General features: G+C 39.6%; 9 protein-coding genes across 10 annotated transcripts; 5 read left to right on the top strand and 4 right to left on the bottom strand.

Moving 5' to 3' along the window:
• The first annotated feature begins 4,189 nt into the window (after nucleotides 1-4,189).
• LOC108132045 (uncharacterized) lies at nucleotides 4,190-4,503 on the top strand. The gene is made up of 2 exons (XM_017251254.3): nucleotides 4,190-4,332; nucleotides 4,397-4,503. The coding sequence occupies exons 1-2, from the start codon at nucleotides 4,243-4,245 to the stop codon at nucleotides 4,478-4,480; spliced, it is 174 nt and encodes a 57-aa protein (XP_017106743.1). The 5' UTR covers nucleotides 4,190-4,242; the 3' UTR covers nucleotides 4,481-4,503.
• DptB (Diptericin B) lies at nucleotides 4,493-5,033 on the bottom strand. Its single transcript, XM_017251253.3, has 2 exons — nucleotides 4,869-5,033; nucleotides 4,493-4,808 (listed from the first exon to the last, which is right to left on the bottom strand). Exons 1-2 carry the CDS (start codon nucleotides 4,989-4,991, stop codon nucleotides 4,560-4,562), a joined length of 372 nt encoding a protein of 123 aa, XP_017106742.2. The 5' UTR covers nucleotides 4,992-5,033; the 3' UTR covers nucleotides 4,493-4,559.
• A 1,551-nt stretch (nucleotides 5,034-6,584) lies between these two features.
• Nucleotides 6,585-7,038, bottom strand: DptA (Diptericin A). Its single transcript, XM_017251255.3, has one exon. It carries the CDS (start codon nucleotides 6,959-6,961, stop codon nucleotides 6,662-6,664), a length of 300 nt encoding a protein of 99 aa, XP_017106744.2. The 5' UTR covers nucleotides 6,962-7,038; the 3' UTR covers nucleotides 6,585-6,661.
• A 359-nt stretch (nucleotides 7,039-7,397) lies between these two features.
• On the top strand, nucleotides 7,398-7,791 carry LOC108132043 (uncharacterized). Its single transcript, XM_017251252.3, has 2 exons — nucleotides 7,398-7,515; nucleotides 7,581-7,791. Exons 1-2 carry the CDS (start codon nucleotides 7,462-7,464, stop codon nucleotides 7,725-7,727), a joined length of 201 nt encoding a protein of 66 aa, XP_017106741.2. The 5' UTR covers nucleotides 7,398-7,461; the 3' UTR covers nucleotides 7,728-7,791.
• Nucleotides 7,792-8,011: 220 nt separating this feature from the next.
• Nucleotides 8,012-8,747, bottom strand: LOC108132042 (uncharacterized). 2 transcript variants are annotated; one of them, XM_017251251.3, is made up of 4 exons: nucleotides 8,521-8,747; nucleotides 8,309-8,454; nucleotides 8,175-8,256; nucleotides 8,012-8,118 (listed from the first exon to the last, which is right to left on the bottom strand). In XM_017251251.3, the coding sequence occupies exons 1-4, from the start codon at nucleotides 8,627-8,629 to the stop codon at nucleotides 8,069-8,071; spliced, it is 387 nt and encodes a 128-aa protein (XP_017106740.2). In that variant the 5' UTR covers nucleotides 8,630-8,747; the 3' UTR covers nucleotides 8,012-8,068. The 2 variants fall into 2 exon arrangements, 1 of the variants encoding a protein (XP_017106740.2); XR_011442476.1 differs by having other exon boundaries at nucleotides 8,068-8,118; nucleotides 8,179-8,256; nucleotides 8,309-8,737.
• Nucleotides 8,748-10,053: 1,306 nt separating this feature from the next.
• Nucleotides 10,054-10,461, bottom strand: LOC108132057 (small ubiquitin-related modifier 3). Its single transcript, XM_017251269.3, has one exon. The coding sequence runs from the start codon at nucleotides 10,380-10,382 to the stop codon at nucleotides 10,113-10,115; it is 270 nt and encodes an 89-aa protein (XP_017106758.1). The 5' UTR covers nucleotides 10,383-10,461; the 3' UTR covers nucleotides 10,054-10,112.
• Nucleotides 10,462-11,726: 1,265 nt separating this feature from the next.
• Nucleotides 11,727-13,722, top strand: Jheh3 (Juvenile hormone epoxide hydrolase 3). The gene is made up of 3 exons (XM_017251234.3): nucleotides 11,727-12,348; nucleotides 12,631-12,835; nucleotides 12,893-13,722. Exons 1-3 carry the CDS (start codon nucleotides 11,948-11,950, stop codon nucleotides 13,691-13,693), a joined length of 1,407 nt encoding a protein of 468 aa, XP_017106723.2. The 5' UTR covers nucleotides 11,727-11,947; the 3' UTR covers nucleotides 13,694-13,722.
• A 679-nt stretch (nucleotides 13,723-14,401) lies between these two features.
• LOC108132173 (juvenile hormone epoxide hydrolase 1-like) lies at nucleotides 14,402-16,074 on the top strand. The gene is made up of 4 exons (XM_017251492.3): nucleotides 14,402-14,646; nucleotides 14,705-14,904; nucleotides 14,970-15,177; nucleotides 15,248-16,074. The coding sequence occupies exons 1-4, from the start codon at nucleotides 14,449-14,451 to the stop codon at nucleotides 16,028-16,030; spliced, it is 1,389 nt and encodes a 462-aa protein (XP_017106981.2). The 5' UTR covers nucleotides 14,402-14,448; the 3' UTR covers nucleotides 16,031-16,074.
• A 423-nt stretch (nucleotides 16,075-16,497) lies between these two features.
• Nucleotides 16,498-18,609, top strand: Jheh2 (Juvenile hormone epoxide hydrolase 2). Its single transcript, XM_017251491.3, has 4 exons — nucleotides 16,498-16,756; nucleotides 16,966-17,165; nucleotides 17,232-17,439; nucleotides 17,500-18,609. Exons 1-4 carry the CDS (start codon nucleotides 16,559-16,561, stop codon nucleotides 18,280-18,282), a joined length of 1,389 nt encoding a protein of 462 aa, XP_017106980.2. The 5' UTR covers nucleotides 16,498-16,558; the 3' UTR covers nucleotides 18,283-18,609.
• Nucleotides 18,610-18,859: the final 250 nt, after the last annotated feature.

Raw genomic sequence — 18,859 nt, 5'->3', positions numbered from 1 at the left:
ATAAATCTCTGCCAATTAGCTTCTCAATTGTACATAGCTTTCTGGTATATGGGTTTCAGATATATTGTCCATAAATTTAAGTAATCAATAAACAAGTTGTAGGAGGTACGACAATGATTTTTATATTCTTAATTAACCATTTTTTATCTTGTTCTAAGATTTGTGACTATAGTTAATTGTATATGCTTTTATGTATGGGTTTATGTTTTAAGCTAAAATCCTCTTACTTGTTAACGATTTAATATTGTAGCTTGGCCAACTTTTGCAGTCAAGTGTAAACCAAAGACAATGACACATGCACTTTGACTGATGCAACAAGCTAAAATTAACGTATGAATGTCAGATTGCTGTTGTTGCTGCAAAGGTCAGCCAGCGCGTGCTGTTGCAGCTGCAGCTTTCAGTTGCAGTTGACCTCTTCGGATGGGTTGTCGGATCTGAGGGATGATTAATAGGACATGACAAGGATGCGTCAGGCTGTGGGAATCGAATGGAGACGACGACCTTAGCTGGAGGCTGCAAAGGCTGCGGGCCTTCAGATTCTCCATCGATTGGCAGCCACTTGCCGGAGTGGTCGGGCTTTCCGGACTCGCAGTGGTCATTTGTGACAAGCTGGGGAGAAATTGGGGAGAGAGTGGAGTGGCCGGAGACCAGAACTTAGCCTGCTGGAGATGCCAATCGGGAGATACCGACACACACAGCCACAATTTCAATAGAATATTCGAGATAATTGGCTACAAATCGTCATTGCAATGTTGGTGCTGCAGTTGCAGTTGCAGTGGCTGTTGCTGTTGCAGTTGCTGTGGCTGTGGCTGCGACTGCAGTTGCTGCCGATGTTGCTTCTAGGCCGCAAATTGTAGTTGGCTTGGGCTGACCTACGACACCATCCGCCATCTCCTCCATCTCCGCCCCCAAGAGGCCGCCTCAAATTACTATTGATACCGATAGCTGCAACTGCAACTGCATCACAAGTTGCAACAACATCAGTATCGTAGCTTTGTTCTTGTTCTCTTAATGCGTTACGGTAAATATTTTTGTCTTCATTTTTACTGTTAAGATCGAGATGAAGTTGAGGCATCATTCCTTGTTTCTGGCCAGGTTTTTGCAACTTGCTGCTGGACTCCAATTAGCCAACCACTCTAACAGCAACACATGCGGGCCTTGATGGGTTACAACAAAAAAAAGAATATTATGGGGGACTCGATGGGGTCTCTGGGGTCCTGGGGGAGCTAAGGGCCGTGGGGGCTTGGCCAGGTGCCAAGAACTCAATCATTGCATTTGCCGAAACAATTGACGGTTGCTTAATGCGCAAAACGTGAGTCCAATTTGCATGACAACAGCAACATCAATGGCACAGCAGCAACAACCACCATCTGCAACCTTCATTAGGGGGCCAACCAAATGGTGTTCTACGTTGAAAGATTTGTGCAGCTTTTGATGTCGATTTATTTTAAATCGAAGTCAAACAATTTATTAAACTATTGCCCATCGCAAGCTTGACGAAATCTTTAGTGGTGGCAGCGTGACTAAATAGAGGTTGCCAATTAACAGTATTTTGGAAAACGTTACTAAAGGTACTTATTCCTGTTAAAAATTTAGGAATTTTATGCTCAATATGTAACTACATATATTAAAAACCAATTTAAGCAACATATTTATAAATCATAATTGTCTATGATTGAGGAACAGAAAAATCTGGCATTAAATGAACAATGTGTTGGAGACCTTGAGGAGACCTTTGTACTCACATTTTTACATTTACTTTAATTTAGTTTATAAAAATATGTACTGTATAATAATGTATAATATTACTATATTCCTGTATAATATTGTATTAAAAGAAGAAATTGAGACACCAAATGTATATAAAAAAGAATTAATAATAGTTGCCTTACTTATATATGTCCGTTTAATTGAATTGAATTAAATATATGTCCGTTTAAAGTTTAAACTAAAAAAGACCTTGAAAAGCATAATAATATAACTTTTATATATAAAACTTTTATAAGAAAATAAGAAATTATTATAATTTTAGACAGTTATTTTATCAAATACAAAATACTTCTCGCACACGCCAATAAGCCTATATCTCAATTTTTCCTGCCCTGGTGACCCCGATTCCGCTCCTCTTTTCGTGTCACGCAACCATCGTCTGCTGCTTTGTTGCATAGGTCACGTGTTTCGTCGTGTGTCTGGCCAAAATATCAGCAATTGAACTATAGACATTTTGGCCAAATGCAGTAAGCAGGCCAAAATGCCGCGATCCCGCTTTTTTTCGTTTCGGCTAGACTCTTGAGGGAGTCACTGCATTTGCAGATTGCAACTTGCAACTTACAGTTTTCGGGGTTTCGGTTTGGCGCATCTTGGCAAATGTCAAATGCAAATGCGAAAAGCCAAAAGCCCGCCTGGCACCTGCTAACTTTTGCACTTTTCCACTCTGGCTCCAGCCCGGTCTCTGGCCATTTCTCTTCCATCCGCCCACTAACTACACAAATCCCTGCGGCTTAGTTTTCCACACCCAAGTCGCCAGTCATAATTAATTCGCTTAATTTGAGTTACTTAGTCTCACTTGAGGCTGACAAAATTGCCAAGTTCTGCCAAGTAGCGGCCTTCATTAAAAAGCCATTAGTGGCGGTGGATGGATTTTTAGTGCCCCTGTCAGCCGCCATCCGCCATCCGCCAACTGTCGACTGCCGACTTTCTTTAACCCACACACCCACTTGGGCTCATTAGAAACTTGGCTTATGGAGAGCATAAATTTTTGGCCATGTTTGTTCGGTTTCCGATACAATCAAAGACAAGAGCCGAGAGCCGAGTGTTGAGTGTGTCAAACAATTTAACTTGCTGCAATCTGAGCCAAGTCCACAAGGCAAGTTTGCGTGGGAAATGCCGTCGATCGTCACGATCAAACGGCAACGGGGAAAACTTCGCCGATTCGCCGGGAAAACTTCAAGTACATGGTAAATGCAAAGTAGATTTTATCGTCAACTCAGTCTTTTCTGGCTCTCCATCGCTGCATTCTGGCTATTCGGCTATATGGCTATATGGCTCTTTGGCCGCTTGGCTTTGGCCTAAACTGATTTGCCACTTGACAAATGAGTTGCATGCCACATGTGCAATTTGGAAAACAATCCACCCACCGTCATTCAATCCGTCTACCCCTCCTTCCAACGACGATGCTACAATTTTCGGAGCGGGGCCAATTTTCCCGCAAAGAAAAGCCAGACTGAAGCCAAACAAAAGAAGTTCCCTCGCTTTTGACTTTGACAATTTGCGCATTGATTTAGAAAATAGCTCTTCCACTCAAATTGGAGCACTCTCCATATGAAAATGACATGAAAAACAGAGGAGGAAAGCGCAGCAGCACCCTCTGAAGAAAAAGGGTTACTTTTGGAGTATATACTTCCAAGAAATACTCTTTAAATAGTTATTTTTTTAAGTCTTGCTATTTGCTAAGTTTTTGCTATTTAAGTTCGAAGCAAATGCTTTCTGATATTTTAATATTTTTTTGAAGAACCTGATAAAACAGTTTTTTATTTAAATTTTAAAGTAAATGAAACATTACAAATCTTTGCAGTTTACCTAAGACATCTCTAAATCCTTAATAAATTCCTTAAAAAACACTTAACCACTTACATAACTATACCCCATGAGCAGAGTATTAAAAGGAAAATTGGCCAGAAATTGAAGCTATCAGACAGCAACTTGCCCAGTTAAGCCAAGACAACACGGGTCAGGCTCGAAAAAAATGAATAAAAAAAAACAAAAACGGAGGCAAAAGCGCAACGAAATTTCTTGTTGGTTTCGGCTTTTTGCAGATATTTTCAGTTTTTTTTTCAGGATGGGGGGAAAAGTCATCATAGCCTGACCTTCATTGTTGTGTTGCTTCTAACATTTAAATTTGTTTTTCATTTATTTTTTCATTGGTGCTGTTATTGTTTGGATTCGTTGTGCTGGTTTTGTTTTGGCTTCTTTTCGATTTCAACAGAAAACGTGCCAAATTTGACTGCCAATTGCACGTTCCCCAAATTTAATACAGTTCATCTGGGTTTGGCACTCTGTCTGTTTTAGCTTTGACCTGGTCTCGGGTTTCAGCTCGGATCGGGCCTGGCCTGGTCTAGTCTTGGCTCTTGACACACATCCACTCGCCACCTTATCGGCCTCTTATCAGGTTTTGAAACTCAGGGTCATAGGCTTTTCGGTTTCAAAACGTGAATTCAGTCGGTCAGAGCATCTCCGGGCGGAATGTTGGGTCTACTGAGTGTCTGGTTTATTCTCTACATCTTTGACCTCATCCAAGGTCGATCTGTGGGCGGCTTGGATGACTTGGAAGGGGTGAGTTTTTAGTGATATCCCCATCCACTTGCTTTATCTTATTTGTTTGTTTCTAACTTTTTAGGTTTCAGTTCCCCGTCCCGATTCCACAATCTTTGTCTTCAATCAGACTGATAAGGAATTTAATTTTGATTATGCTTGGAACTAAATAAACAGTGACTTTCGGTTGAATATTTAATTTTTTCTTTCTTCAAACAATAAATAGTATTAAATTAGGGAAACACTTTCTAGAACCTGAAGGTATAGACTCCGCCAGCGCCCCATTGAGGGCGACTGTTGCCATAAGGACCGCCCAGATGCTGGCCGTACTGGCCCGTGGCGTCGAAGGAGTGGCGACCATTGTTGCTCTGCCAGACGGGGACCCGGGTGTTGAGGTTCAAGTCGAATCCCTGCTTGGGGCTGCCACCGCCGCCGCCGTTCAACTGAATCTGGCGGCGCACTCGGGGCATGGCCACGTTGTCAAAATCGGGGGAATACTGTACAATGAAATTCAAATAAAAATCTTACTCCATATATGTCTGTGCCCATGAACTTACCGCCAAGGGTTGAGGCTGCAGATCAATAGGTCCTTGAGGTTCCGGGTAAGGATAAGCCAGAGCACTGGAGATGAGGCAGACACAGGCCAGGCCAAGGAACAGGAAAGCGGTAGAGGAATGCATTTTGCTTCGATTTGACTTTGTCAGCTGAATGTGGCTGGAACCGCGGAGAGAGCTCTTTTATAGCAAGATTCGGTAGCTTATCAATATTGGCAGATGAATCCCCAACAGGGAATCCCGGCCGGTCTAGCTTAGACCTCAGAGGTCCAGTGGTTCACCCGTGGATCCCCTCATCTATTTGATAAGAGAACACACATCGTCCGTCTCAAATGATCTACAAATCTCAAGTCGGCAAAGTAAATCCCACACGAGAACAATGAATGAGGTGGAGTGACATTTTAAAGGTAATTTAAGACAAGGAATCATTCAAGCTTTTCTGTAATATCCATAAATTCTTGTAAACTAGCTAAGGGGAAGCCCACTTTTCGTCATAGCAGGTTAAATTTTTCATGACTTGTTAGCGAAATCCAAATATAAAGCTTTTTCCTTTGTTTTTTAATTTGTATAAATATTTAAAGTCTTTGTTAATAAGATCTGTTTTGTTATTTACTTTTGAGTTTTAAGTTTTAATTGAATATTGTTAATCTCGTCATTATTTTTTTAACTTTTTTTTTTAATTTATATATCTTTTTATAGCAAGATACCTAAAAATAATATCAATTATACAATATCAATCATTTTAACACAACATTTTTATTTTAATAAATGTGATAACCAAGTGTGGCAACCTACAGGTGTTTTTTTGAAATTCCATTTCCAAATATAAATATATAAATATGTAGATAGATATTTTAATATAATATTTTATATTTATTCCTTAATATATATTATGTAATATTAATAATATTTTATTCCTTAATTAATAATAAAAAAGAGTAGGGAGGCATTTGCCTCAATTATTAAAGCATACGGCTTTAAAAAATCTAGTAATCAGCATCTTACAAATTAAAGTATTTATATTATAAAAATTATAGTACATAGTTTATTTTTAATTTAATCAGTGCGACAAACACTTTCTTTGTTCATAATTTTATTAAATATATCTTCCGCTCTTCTACCTGTTGGTAAACTTTTTTGGCTTTTATCTGTTTCTTTTGGAAGATGTCTCTTCCAGAAAACCAAACAAGAAAACAACCTACAGGTTCCGGCTACTCAGGCAAAAATAGAGAACTTCAAACCCAAATCAATTCATCATCTTACAAGGTCAATCCAATTCGGATTTCCTTAGGGCAAATTAATGATGTGAAAAACTTTTGGTAATCCCCAAATATGACCAAAAAAAGTTTAGAACTCTGACCTCTTCATGAATCATTTTTTGGCAAACCTATTCGCTTTCGTTAGAGACATGGCGTAATAATTTGTATTTTTTTCGGGTTAGGCATGATAAATTTCCATCGAAGGTTCTTTCGACAGTTTACGCAATAAATCCAATTAGCAAAAAACACACTTTGTCTTGGCAGGTTTCATTAAGACCGCCTGTCATCGTAATTTGTTATTACCCAACGGAGATGGCCAAACAAGATGTATCCGACAATTAGCCAAAATGCAAGATCATCTGTGACCCGACCTGAGTTTCTGAGCAAAAAATACCTAATCGCATGTTCCGGGGTAAACAAACAACGTCAAGGACTCCGATGGCATTTCAGATAGGGAAACTATGGTCAGGCACACGTTATATTTGATAATGGTTATATTTCACATTCAATCAGATAATACAATGTGGACTTTATGGCCTAGAACCTGAAGCGGTAGTTGGCTCCAAACTGGTAGCTGGGGTCAGAATTTCCATAAGGTCCTCCCAGATGCTGGCCGTATTTTCCGTTCAAGTCGATCTCGTGGCGCCCATTGTCGCTCCTCCAGACATTCTCACTTCCGGAAACATGGAAGCCGAATCCATCACCCCTCTGACCACCACCCCCTCCCTCGAGATTGAGGGGATACTTGGGCGGTGGTGTGGCTTCCTCGGGCATCGGATAGGCCAGGATAGAGCCAATGATGCCGCAGAACAGGACAAGTATGATGGTAAACTGCATCTTGGTTGATTTTGTTTGGAGCGCTTCAGGTTTTTGACTGATATAGAAACCAGAAACTAGAGCCTCCTTTATAGGTAGACCAGGACGGTAGGTCGATCGAAAGAATCCCCAGTTAGGGTATCCCCTGTCATAAGTCATGAAGATGCATCTTTATCTGCAGTTCGAATCGGGGGATCCGAGAATCTTGATAGATGTCTATAGAGAAATGGATTTCATATTTTAAACATTCTATATATACTTACAAAAATTAATAAATTTACCTAATACATTTTTTAAATGTGTCGAATACTAAATATTTTCCCTTAAACAGGCGTTGAATGCTGCAACTGAGGTACATTGAATAATGTTCACCGGTACAGATAAGGCCGAGGGTTTGTAAATAAACACAAATAATACAAATATAAATATTAAATGAACTTTAATTGATTAAAAACAGAGCAGCCACGTAAACAGGAAAACAGTCGGCAAACAAAAGTCGAACGGCGAGGAAGTACAGAAAAATGCTGTTGAAATCAATATTTGTGACAATATTGGCCATTATTTTGGTCTGCTGGGTGAGTGTCCATACAAAATTATTTAAATGAGAGAAAAATGCCAAGAAAATGAATTCAATTTGCAGCTGGGACACGTCACCTGCCAGGCTGACGCAGAAACAATCGAATTTGAAATTGGACAAGCTGGCAATGATGAGCCTTCGAAAAATGAGTTTCCAGTGTGGGATGATGCCCAAGGAGAATGGACCGGCGTTGGGGATAATTTTAGCTAAGACTTAAACTTTGTTTAAGCATTTTAATGGGTTTAAAAAATTAATAAAATTTATTTGAAAACTAGGTTTTACTTATAAATAATAATCGACAAACGTGGCATATTTTTAGGCTGAAGAGAAACTCATATGAAACTTGGAAGAATTGCAACTCATATAACTAAAAATGTTTAGAAAAAATTACGAAAATACTATTTAAAGAATAGTTTTAGGAAATTTTTAATTTTAAGAAATAATGTTACTATTCAAAATCATTTTAGAATCAAAGAAAACATATGACAATCTTTTAGGCATTGAAAAAAATACATTTATTAAAAAAAAAACATAGAATTTTTTCCATTTTGTCAGCTAAAATAGAAACTCAGGGTCATCAGAGCCAGAGAAACATGAGTGACTATTGAAGAAAAAATAAAATAAATATATTGATATTAAATTATATTGAAAACTCACCAGCTATTGGCCATACAGGCAGGCTTGAAAAGGCAAAAGGTAAACAGAAAACTATTCCATAGATCAGAAACATATTCCTTGACTAATAAATAAATTAAATACATAAATTATACTATTTAGTCCTAAGAATATACCTCATCAAATGCAAAAACCAGAAACACAGTTGATAGTATCTGACAAAGCATTACCACTGATATTCCAATCACAACTTCATCGTTAATTCGCCCCTCAAATAAGTGATATTTGAACCGACGTCTTTCGTGGTTTTCGGGATAATTTACTAAAGTGAAATATTCTTAATACTTATCAAGAATTTCCTCTTCCGTTCCATTTCAACTTGACGAACCATAGGAGTCCAGGACATAGGCGTAGAACCCAAAGCCCCCCAAAATATTCCATGTCGCCAAAATACTGATGACCACCCGGCGAATATTTAGTTTAATTGGCAATGGCATACTTTTTCGTACGATTTCTTATAGAGCAATGAAGGTATAGATTAAATATTATTATTTTTTGTAGTTACAACTGTATTACTTTTGCCCGGCCTGCCCAAACGAAAATCAATTTGGACCAGGTTCAATGGACTTTACGACAAGTGCGTGTTGACTGAATGAAAAGCTAATTGCGGACATTAAGGCCACGCCCCCTAGACAGGTATAGCCTGGTGGGGGGCGGTTGCCACGGCACCAAAAATCCCAAACTTTAACCTGAAGTGTAACTGGAACAGTCGAGTTTTATTCCCGAGCACTCAATAAAATGGGAATTAGCCAGCCAGAAAGGGCATTAATGGCCACCGATTGGGATCCGGGCTAGGAACCTTTATATTTTATTTTTCCCCTCCCTGGAGGTGGCAGCTTTGACACGCTTCCAGGTATCAATGCGATTTGTTTGCGGCACGCGAGCAAACTTTTTTTATTTTTTGTTTGGTTTTTTGGTGCATCGGCGGAGTATACGGAATCGGAAGTGAATCAAGTCCTTTGGCTGCGGCACAGTAATTGCGTTAATTTCACTCGAATTACATTTCTCATCCTATTGTTTAAATTGTTTTTGCCACGAGACTACGCCCCCTTTTTTTAGGGTTTTGTCTTGCATGTTTGGCGGCACTTTTGTGGATTTTTTGAGGCCTTCTTTTCCCTCCAAGGGGTTCTGTGCAGAGAAAAAAACAATATTCTTGAAAGTTTATTTCTTATTACAAGAAATTAAAAAACTAAAATTATTTAAAAATATTTTATTAATGTTGAATCCTTGTCATACATTTACCACAGATCATCTTAAATGAAGATAAAACTTCATAAATATTATAACAGGTATGTTAATGAAATTTGGATTGATTCCTATAATAATTTCTTTAATAATAATATCCGGAACGAAAATTTAATTTCCAAAAATTACCAGAAGGGAAATTAGTTTGAAGATCAAGCTTTGATCCTATTCTTCTTTAATTATTATTATTATTTCTATCCTTCTTAGATTCTAATCCGAATATCTAAAAATAACTCTTCAGATTTTAGGTATGTCGAAAATCCCCTATAGAAATCATGCAAAGAAGTAAAAAAATAAATTTAATACATACCTATATTGTTGAAATTCTTTAAATCTCATTTTTGTACAGAGCCCTATCGTTCAAAGAGCCCTTTGAACTTAAATTTTATAATTACTTCATACTTATATTTTATCGTGTACTTGCATGTCGACAACATAATTGTTTTGCCTCACAATTTATACAAATTATCCGTGGTAGCGGCGACTTGGCTTTGATATGATGACAAGTGCATGGCGCCTGCCAAACCACAAAGGATTTCCTGCAACCACCCACTGACCAGCCAACAACCCAACCACCCACCACATGGCTACCCCAAAGCCCAACCACTTGGCCAAGTTCGTTGACTCAGTTCTACCATTTATCAAAAAACGTTACAAAAATTTATGCCCATCTGGTCACTTGGGGCCATCGCCGTAGCGGGTAATGTGAACGTGTACGAGATCGTCGTCCACCATGCCTAGGGAGTTGCAGGTGTCCCACTCCATGATCTGCTGCCCATCGAAGGTGAGCTTCATGCGGCCGCTCCATCGTCCCCTGCTCTTGCGGTATGTGTCCTTGAGCATGGTGGCCAGGGGTTGAAATCGATCCACTTTGCACGGCAGACGATATCCGTCCATGGATTGCATCCAAAGTTTAATTTTCTGGGTACAAGTTGCTCCAAACATGATGTGTGTAGTCTGGGGATTTTTGAAAAAGTATATGCTGAGTCTGAGGGTTTTTCCAAATTATTGTTTGAAGTATCCACGTGGCCTACTGATCTTTCATTCAGTTTTATTTTTTTGCAGCCACATCATCAGAGTAGCTGAAGGGCTGAGATTTACAATCGGTTGCCGGTGAAGCGGTTTCCCATAAATAAGTGCGCCCCGATAAGATAATGCTTACTTTTAAGTCGTCCGGGCTACTCCCCGGAGAATGGAGTCCCTCTCACGAATACTCGCAAAGGTTCCTCCAATGTGTGGGTCAGCGTATCTTGATTCAAATCAATAAGCCATTTGAGGTGCAGACGTAGGCTTGATTAAAGGCAGACGAACCTCGATGGGCACCTTGGGAGAAAGGGGTTTATAACATGCATTATTTAAAGCTTACTTGATACCATTTTTGAATTTAAATTTTAAATACATTAAAAAAGTTAGATATGATTGATTGGCTATTTTCCAAAATAAGCTGTTTACAAATTTCAATAATTAACTAATTTAAACCTCATGCATTTCATTTCTATGCTTCAGTTCATGATACAATTATATAATATAATATATATATATAATATATATATAATATAAGTATATTCAAAGTCTAAATTTCAAACCTTTTGAATCCAAAATTATATAATTGTATCATGCTTCAGTTAAATTTCTCATAAACATATTTGAAAAAAATGATTAATTTTCAAATAAATATGTAAAATAGCCTTAAGCAAAATACTCTTATATAATTTTGGATTCAAAAGGTTTGAAATTTAGACTTTGAATATACTTTAAAAAAAATGGTAAGTCTCCTAAAATGAAACCGAATTTTAAATTCTCGGAAGTTGTGTAAAATATCAATGTAAATGTTAAATATAAAAAAACAAATTGCTAAATAGCATCGGACTTTGTACACCCCATACCTCTACATACTAAGTATATTATGATGGTTTAGATACTATTTAATATTTCTGATCTAATAAAAAAATGTTATGTTCGAATAATATCTCATTTGTAGGTTTAATTTAAATATCATTTACATACTTATATTAAACATATACATATGTAAGTCGTTACTTTATATATAAATTATATTTACCTTGAAACATGATTCATAAAAATTAATTTAAGAATGTATTATTATATCACATTTTCATTAAAAAAAGCAATTACTCTTGATTGTTGAACAAATTTTCGCATGCCCCCGAAAAAAGTTCACAGATCAAAGTTTACTCATGACTCGACAAATTTGGACACACTGTACCTGATAGCCAGCGCCCCGTAGTGCTATCTAAACTGAATTTATAAATACTACAAAAAATACTTATACTATGAACTGGTGACAGTGAATTTTGATAGAGCTTTGCAACGATTTTACGGGTTTTCGGACCGTCAGTTCGTTAGCGGCATTTCGATCGAGTGGTTGCTTCTGCTCGTCTTCATTTGGATTCGGGCTCGGATCGGGAAAAGCATATGGGACTTGCTTATCGGCGTGGGAGAGCTCATTGAAATTCTAGACGCGAGAACTAATTGTGGTTGCGGCCAAGATGAAGTGCCTGATAGTCTTTGGACTGATTGTGGCCGCGTTTGCGGCGTTCGGTGGCTACGGCTACCTGGTGTTCACGGATCTCGTCAAGCCCCTGCCCAAGCCGGATTTTAATGACAAAACCTACTGGGGACCCGGAGAAGAGAAGGATTACAAGCCCGACACGAAGATCTACGAGTTCAAGCTGGACGTTCCCCAGTCCGAGATCGACGATCTCCGCCAGCAATTAAACCGCACCCTGAAACTGACGGAGCCCTTGGATGGCATCGCCTTCGAGTACGGATTCAACACCTACGCCCTGGAGCAGTTTGTGGATTACTGGCGGGACAAGTACCTGACCAAGTGGGACGAACGCCAGGAGCTCTTTAACTCCCTGAAGCAGTACACCACCGAGATTCAGGGGTATGTTTTTTATTTCTCACAACTCATTTGTTTTTTTTTAACATTAGTCATTAAAAATAAAGCAGATGGTTTTTTAATGACTTTTAAAACTAATATTAAACTAAAAATTTAGCTCATTATTGACTATTTCTTCAAAAAAGTTAATAATATCCATAGAACTTTTTAAAGCTAATATTTTTAGGAAAACATATTAAGTTTAAGATTTAAGAACATGGAATTTTCAAGATTTTTTAATAACATTTTAATGGAAATTTATTTACAAATTTAAAAACTTTGTTTCAGATTAAACATCCACTACATCTATGAAAAAGCCAGTGAGGAAGCAGCTGCCAGAAAGCATGTTTACCCAGTTCTCCTGCTCCACGGCTGGCCCGGATCGGTGAGGGAGTTCTACGACTTCATCCCCATGCTGACCAAGGATCAAAACATTTCCGACTATGCCTTCGACGTGGTGGCTCCCTCCCTAGTGGGCTATGGATGGTCTGATGTAAGCATTAAATGGTCATAATGTCCATCAAATATTTTAAAATACTTTCTCTTCCAGCCTGCCACACGTCCCGGATTCAATGCGGCAGAAATGGCTACCGTGATGCGCAACTTGATGCTCCGCTTGGGACACAAACAGTTCTTCATTCAGGGTGGCGATTGGGGCAGCATCATTGGCAGCAACCTGGCGACTCTCTATCCGGAGAACGTGATCGGTTACCACTCCAATATGTGTGTTCTTCACTCTCCCCTGGCCATCCTGAAAGGAATCTACGCAAGTTTCTACCCGGAAAAGTATCTGCCTTCGCGATTCTTCGTTGACCATCATTTCCCGGTGTGGGAGAAATATCAGGAGCTTCTGAAGGAGAGCGGTTACTTCCACATTCAGGCCACCAAGCCCGATACCATTGGAGCGGCGCTTACCTCCAGCCCGGTGGGCCTGGCCTCGTACATACTGGAGAAGTTCCAGACCTGCACCAATCCCGGCCTGCAGCAGGACTTTGGAGCCATTGTCACGGTATTCGGTCTGGAGGCTGTGCTGGATAACCTGATGGTCTACTATTTGACCAATTCCGCCACCACGGCGGCCCGTTTCTACCTGGAGAACGTGTCCAAGACCTACAGGGATCTGCAACTAGACCGAGTGCAGTCCCCGGTGCCAATGGGCTGTGCCCGTTTCCGGTTCGATCTGCCCTCCGTTACGGACTGGCAGCTGAGGGACAAGTTCCCCAACCTGAAGCACTCCATGTACTTCCAGCAGGGCAGCCACTTTGCTGCTCTGGAAATGCCGGCCATGTTGTACAATGACTTTACCACTTTTGCGAGGAAAGTAGGTCTGCATGGCGAAGAGAATATATAAATTGTTTTTATAAAATATTCTTAAACCAACCAAGTTTATTTTCTTTTCGGGTAGGGGTAATTACTATCAAAACAAGGGGAAATTTTAGAGATGTTATTGTAAGATGCATTTGAGTGTTAATTATTATTAATTGAGCAATTACTCCCAAGTCATGAATTCAGAGCATCTTTAATACTTCTCAGTCTAATTTTCTACTGATTGAATAATATCCATATTCAAACAATAAAAAGTATATGAGAAGGAGAAATATTTGCAAAATACGAATTTCATAAAAAGTCCCATTTTAATTCTATCCGTACAATGGTTTTGGTATATCCGATTGGTCCGTTTAACGGTTTCTATAAAGATATTTATTCTGTACTTATGATATTTTTAGATCAAATAAAAAATATTCCCATAGAAAGCACCTTTTAACTTATACAATAAAACATTTCGGATCGTTAAATACATTGTCGTGTGTTTGGGTTTAACAAACTTGTTTCTTAGTAGAAATAAAATCAAACATTTCTGCGATCTTATAATATATTATTTAATTTTAAAGCTTTGATCTCATCAAACCTTTCTATTATTTAATTTAAAAAGCTTTCTAACGTCGGTTTTCGTCTGATCATGCTTGCATTGCTGTGGATCGTGTATTTTAAGATCCACATTGTTTACAAACTTTGCGAGCCGGCTAAGCTTTCTTGTGCCGGTGGTTTGCAAACTCAAATCATTTGTATTTGGCTAACTAACTTTAACAGTTATAAAGGCTAATTATGGGTAAGATTGTAATAGGATTCATGGTGGGAGGCCCAGCATTGCTGGCAGCCATAGGCTCTAAGAAATTCAGCGATCTTCAGGCTCCAGGCGAACGCCCCTTGCTGGACATTAAAGCCTACTGGGGTCCAAAACTAAAAGAACCATATCGGGAGAATCAATCCATTCTACCTTTTGATATAAGTGTAAAACCAGAGGTAAGAAATACTAAAAAAATATATAATTTAGATATTAAATAAATTGTCTTATTGACAGATTATTGGGGATTTAAGGGCCCAACTAAGTCGTCCATTGAGGGCTCAGGAACCCCTAGAGGACGTAGGTTTTCAGTATGGTTTCAATGCCAAGGAACTGGGTAAAATGGTCAAATACTGGCGGGATATCTATCTAACCAAGTGGAGCGAACGGGAGGAGTACTTGAAAAAATTTGATCACTTCCAAACCGAAATTCAAGGGTAAGTTAATATAATATATGTATGTCCCTGTGGTGAATGATATCATCCTTTCCTTTTTTTGGCAGCTTAAAAATTCACTTTATCCATGCCAAGCCGAATCTGGACAAGAACCAAAATCCAAAGAAGGTCCTTCCGTTGCTCCTGATGCACGGTTGGCCCGGAACCGTTCGGGAGTTCTACGATTTCATACCTCTATTGACCACCCCTAGTGATAAAAGCGACTACGTCTTTGAAGTGATAGCTCCCAGTCTGCCGGGCTACGGATGGTCTCAGGTAAGCTTAAATATTTATCAGCTGAGTATATAATATACCCTGTATGTAATATACCTTCTATCTAAAATAGGGCTCTTCCAAAACAGGATTCGGTGTGGTCCAGATGGCTGTTGTGATGCGAAACCTAATGGTTCGTTTGGGATTTGAAAAGTTCCTGGTTCAGGGTGGCGATGCAGGCTCCGCCATTGGATCCAATTTAGCAGCCCTATTTCCCGAAAACGTTCTCGGTTACCACTCCAACATGTGTATGAATTCTAGTCCCTTGGGGTCCCTGAAGTTGGTGTTGTCCTCATTCTTCCCAAGTTGGTTTGTGGACACTGAGTACGCTGATTTTTACAAGGGACTGGGACACTTTTTCGGAGTCATACTGGAGGAGATGGGGTACTTTCACATCCAGGCCTCCAAGCCAGACACCATTGGCAACGCCCTGATCGACAATCCCGTTGGCTTGGCCTCCTACATCCTGGAAAAGTTCTCCACTTGGACCAATACGGAGTTCAAAATCCGGCCAGATGGGGGCCTTACCCAGAGATACACCTACGACCAGCTCCTGGACAACGTGATGATCTATTATGTGACCAACTCCATAACCACCTCCATGCGACTATACGCGGAATACGCGAGCAAGGATCAGTTTTCGACAAAGGTCGACTCGATCCCTATACTGGCCAAGGCTGGCTGCACCCGATTCCGCCACGAAATCAACCACTTCCCGGACTCGGTATTGGCCAACAAGTTCCCCAACCTGGTTCATAGTACCCACCACGCAGAGGGAGGACACTTCCCGGCCTTCGAGGTGCCCCAGAAGCTCTACGATGATTTTATTACCTTTTTTAAAAAAGCTAACTTTTAAACTTTTATTATTCGAATGAAAGTCTACAAATATTTTTCTTTATTTTAAAAACTAGACTAATTTTATAATGAAATTTTGTATTTTTGTAAAAAACATTATTAAAATCTTAAAAGAAAATATTATAAAAAAAAATAGTTTTACTCATGTTTACTCAACGAAAAATGAAAATAAACGCCACTATTATTTATTATTTAATCAAAGCTGTTTCTAAGCATCTGCTAAGCATGATTCTGAATAAAGTCTACCTGAAATACATCGCTGATAAATAAACAAACCAACTGATCATCTTCCCCTTCCTAATTTCAAAGCTCGTTTCGTATTCTAAGCATGAATTGGCGGCAAAATATTTCGATGGGAAAGCTTTCGTTTTGTGCCTCATCATGCTCGCACTGCAGTGCAGCTGTAGCGAAGATCCACATGCGATCCAAAAGCCGGCAAAGCTTTCTTTCGGCGGATCGTTCACAAAATAAAATTATTTCCATCAAGTTAACGAAACCGAGCAGTTGGCGTTAGGAATTAAGATTTGAAATGGCAAACATTTGGGTGCGGTTCCTGGTCGGAGGACTCGCCATGTTGGCGGCCATCGGTTACAAAAACTATCGGGATCTGCAGGCTCCGGGCAAGAGGCCCGATCTGGACAACAAGGCCTTCTGGGGTCCAAAGTCAAGGGAATCGGTGAAGGAGGCCACGGTTATTCTGCCCTTTGACATCAGCGTGAAGCCAGAGGTAATATATTGACAAAAATTAATAAATAAGTAATGTATTTATTAGACATTTGAGACAAAATATTTTTATTGTTTAAAACCTAAAGCTCAAGTGAACAAAAAAAGTATTTGAATTTTAATTGATTTTTATGATTGATAGCCACATAACAATCATGATATATTTTTGTGAAATTGATAAGATTAGAAAAGTGTACATTCCTATAATTCCAGATAATTGAAGATCTGAAGAATCAGCTAAGCCGTCCCCTGAAAGCCCAGGAGCCCCTGGAAGGAGTCGGATTTGAATATGGCTTCAACTCCAAGGAGCTGGCCAAGGTGGTGAAATACTGGAAGGATACCTATCTGGCCAACTGGGATAAAAGGGAGCAGTACCTCAAGAAGTTCGACCACTTCCGAACCGAAATCCAAGGGTAAGTTTTCGGTGACCCTTTCGATTAACCCTACATACTGACCTCATGTTCTAATTTGCAAAACAGCTTGCAAATTCACTTTATTCATGCCAAGCCCACCCAAGTGAAGGGCCAGGCCCCCAAGAAGGTTATTCCCCTGCTCCTCATGCACGGATGGCCCGGAACTGTCCGGGAGTTCTACGACTTCATTCCTCTGTTGACCACTCCTAGTGACAAGAGCGACTACGTCTTTGAGGTGATTGCTCCCAGTCTGCCGGGCTACGGATGGTCTCAGGTAAGATAGAACGTGCCTCCGAATCACATGATACCTAACTCAAAAAATCATCCATTTCAGGGCTCTTCAAAAACAGGATTCGGAGTGGCCCAAGTGGCGGTGGTCATGCGCAACCTGATGCTTCGACTGGGCTTTGAGAAGTTCCTGGTTCAGGGCGGCGATTGGGGATCCATTATTGGTTCCAATGTGGCTTCATTGTTCCCGGAGAACGTGCTGGGCTACCACTCCAACATGTGCACGAACAACAGCCCCTTGGCGAGCATCAAGTTAGTGTTGGCCTCGGTCTTCCCCAGCTGGTTTGTAGACCCCCAGTACAGCGATTTCTACAAGGGATTGGGTGATTTATTCGGCACCATACTGGAGGAGATGGGCTACGCCCACATTCAGGCCTCCAAGCCCGATACTATTGGCAACGCCCTGATCGACAATCCAGTGGGCTTGGCCTCCTACATACTCGAGAAGTTCTCCACCTGGACAAACACCGAGTACCGGAAGCTTCCCGATGGCGGCCTCACCAAGCGGTTCACCTACGACCAGCTCTTGGACAACGTGATGATCTACTATGTGACCAACTCAATCACCACCTCCATGCGTCTGTACTCCGAGTCGATGTACTCCAAGCAGTTTGCCTTAAACGTGGATTCGGTGCCCATTCAGGCCAAGGCCGGCTGCACCCACTTCATCAACGAAATCACCCACGTCCCGGAGGCCGCACTGACCAACAAGTTCCCGAATCTGGTGCACAACACCCACCACCGGGACGGAGGACACTTCCCGGCCTTTGAACTGCCCGAGCTCCTGTACGAAGACTTTGTTGCCTTTGTGAAGAAGGCGAACTTGTAAAAAAACCCATTATTTTCTAACCATTAGTTTTAGGAATTCAAAATCATTTTCGATTTAAAGAATGGTAATGTCTGTTAAAAATAAAATAAAATAAAAAAATTAACTTTTGATGTTCTGAGATAAGAAATCTCATTTAGAAACCGAAAGTTGAGGAGGTTTGTGATCAAAAAATAATAATTGATAAGCGTGATAGGGGAGAAAGAAAGGATAGGGTTTATTTACTTTCTTATGGGTTTGTTTGTCTCCATTCACATAAATATTTAAATAAAATCAAGCTTGCAATAAGCTTACGTAATAAAAAAAAGTTGTTTAATGGCTATTTTTGTATGCCCTATGTTTTATATAATTTTGAAAAATGTATATAGTAAGGAGCTATTTTTCTAAAAATCATTTTTAATATTTTGATATTTTTTATTTTAATAAGCATTTTGGGCTTTAAACTAGAATTGCAAATCTAAAATAAATTATTTATTATTTATCTATACACAGATACTATATAACTTATATTATAATTTTCCTGGGTATTATGATACTACCCTCATTCATAATAGGGTATTAAGGTATATGGAGCTACCTG

This window comes from Drosophila bipectinata, chromosome 2R, assembly GCF_030179905.1.
Source record: "Drosophila bipectinata strain 14024-0381.07 chromosome 2R, DbipHiC1v2, whole genome shotgun sequence".
Classification (NCBI taxonomy): Eukaryota; Metazoa; Arthropoda; class Insecta; order Diptera; family Drosophilidae; genus Drosophila; species Drosophila bipectinata.
Note: the sequence above shows the minus strand (reverse complement) of the source record. Positions and strands in the feature narration are given on the sequence as shown.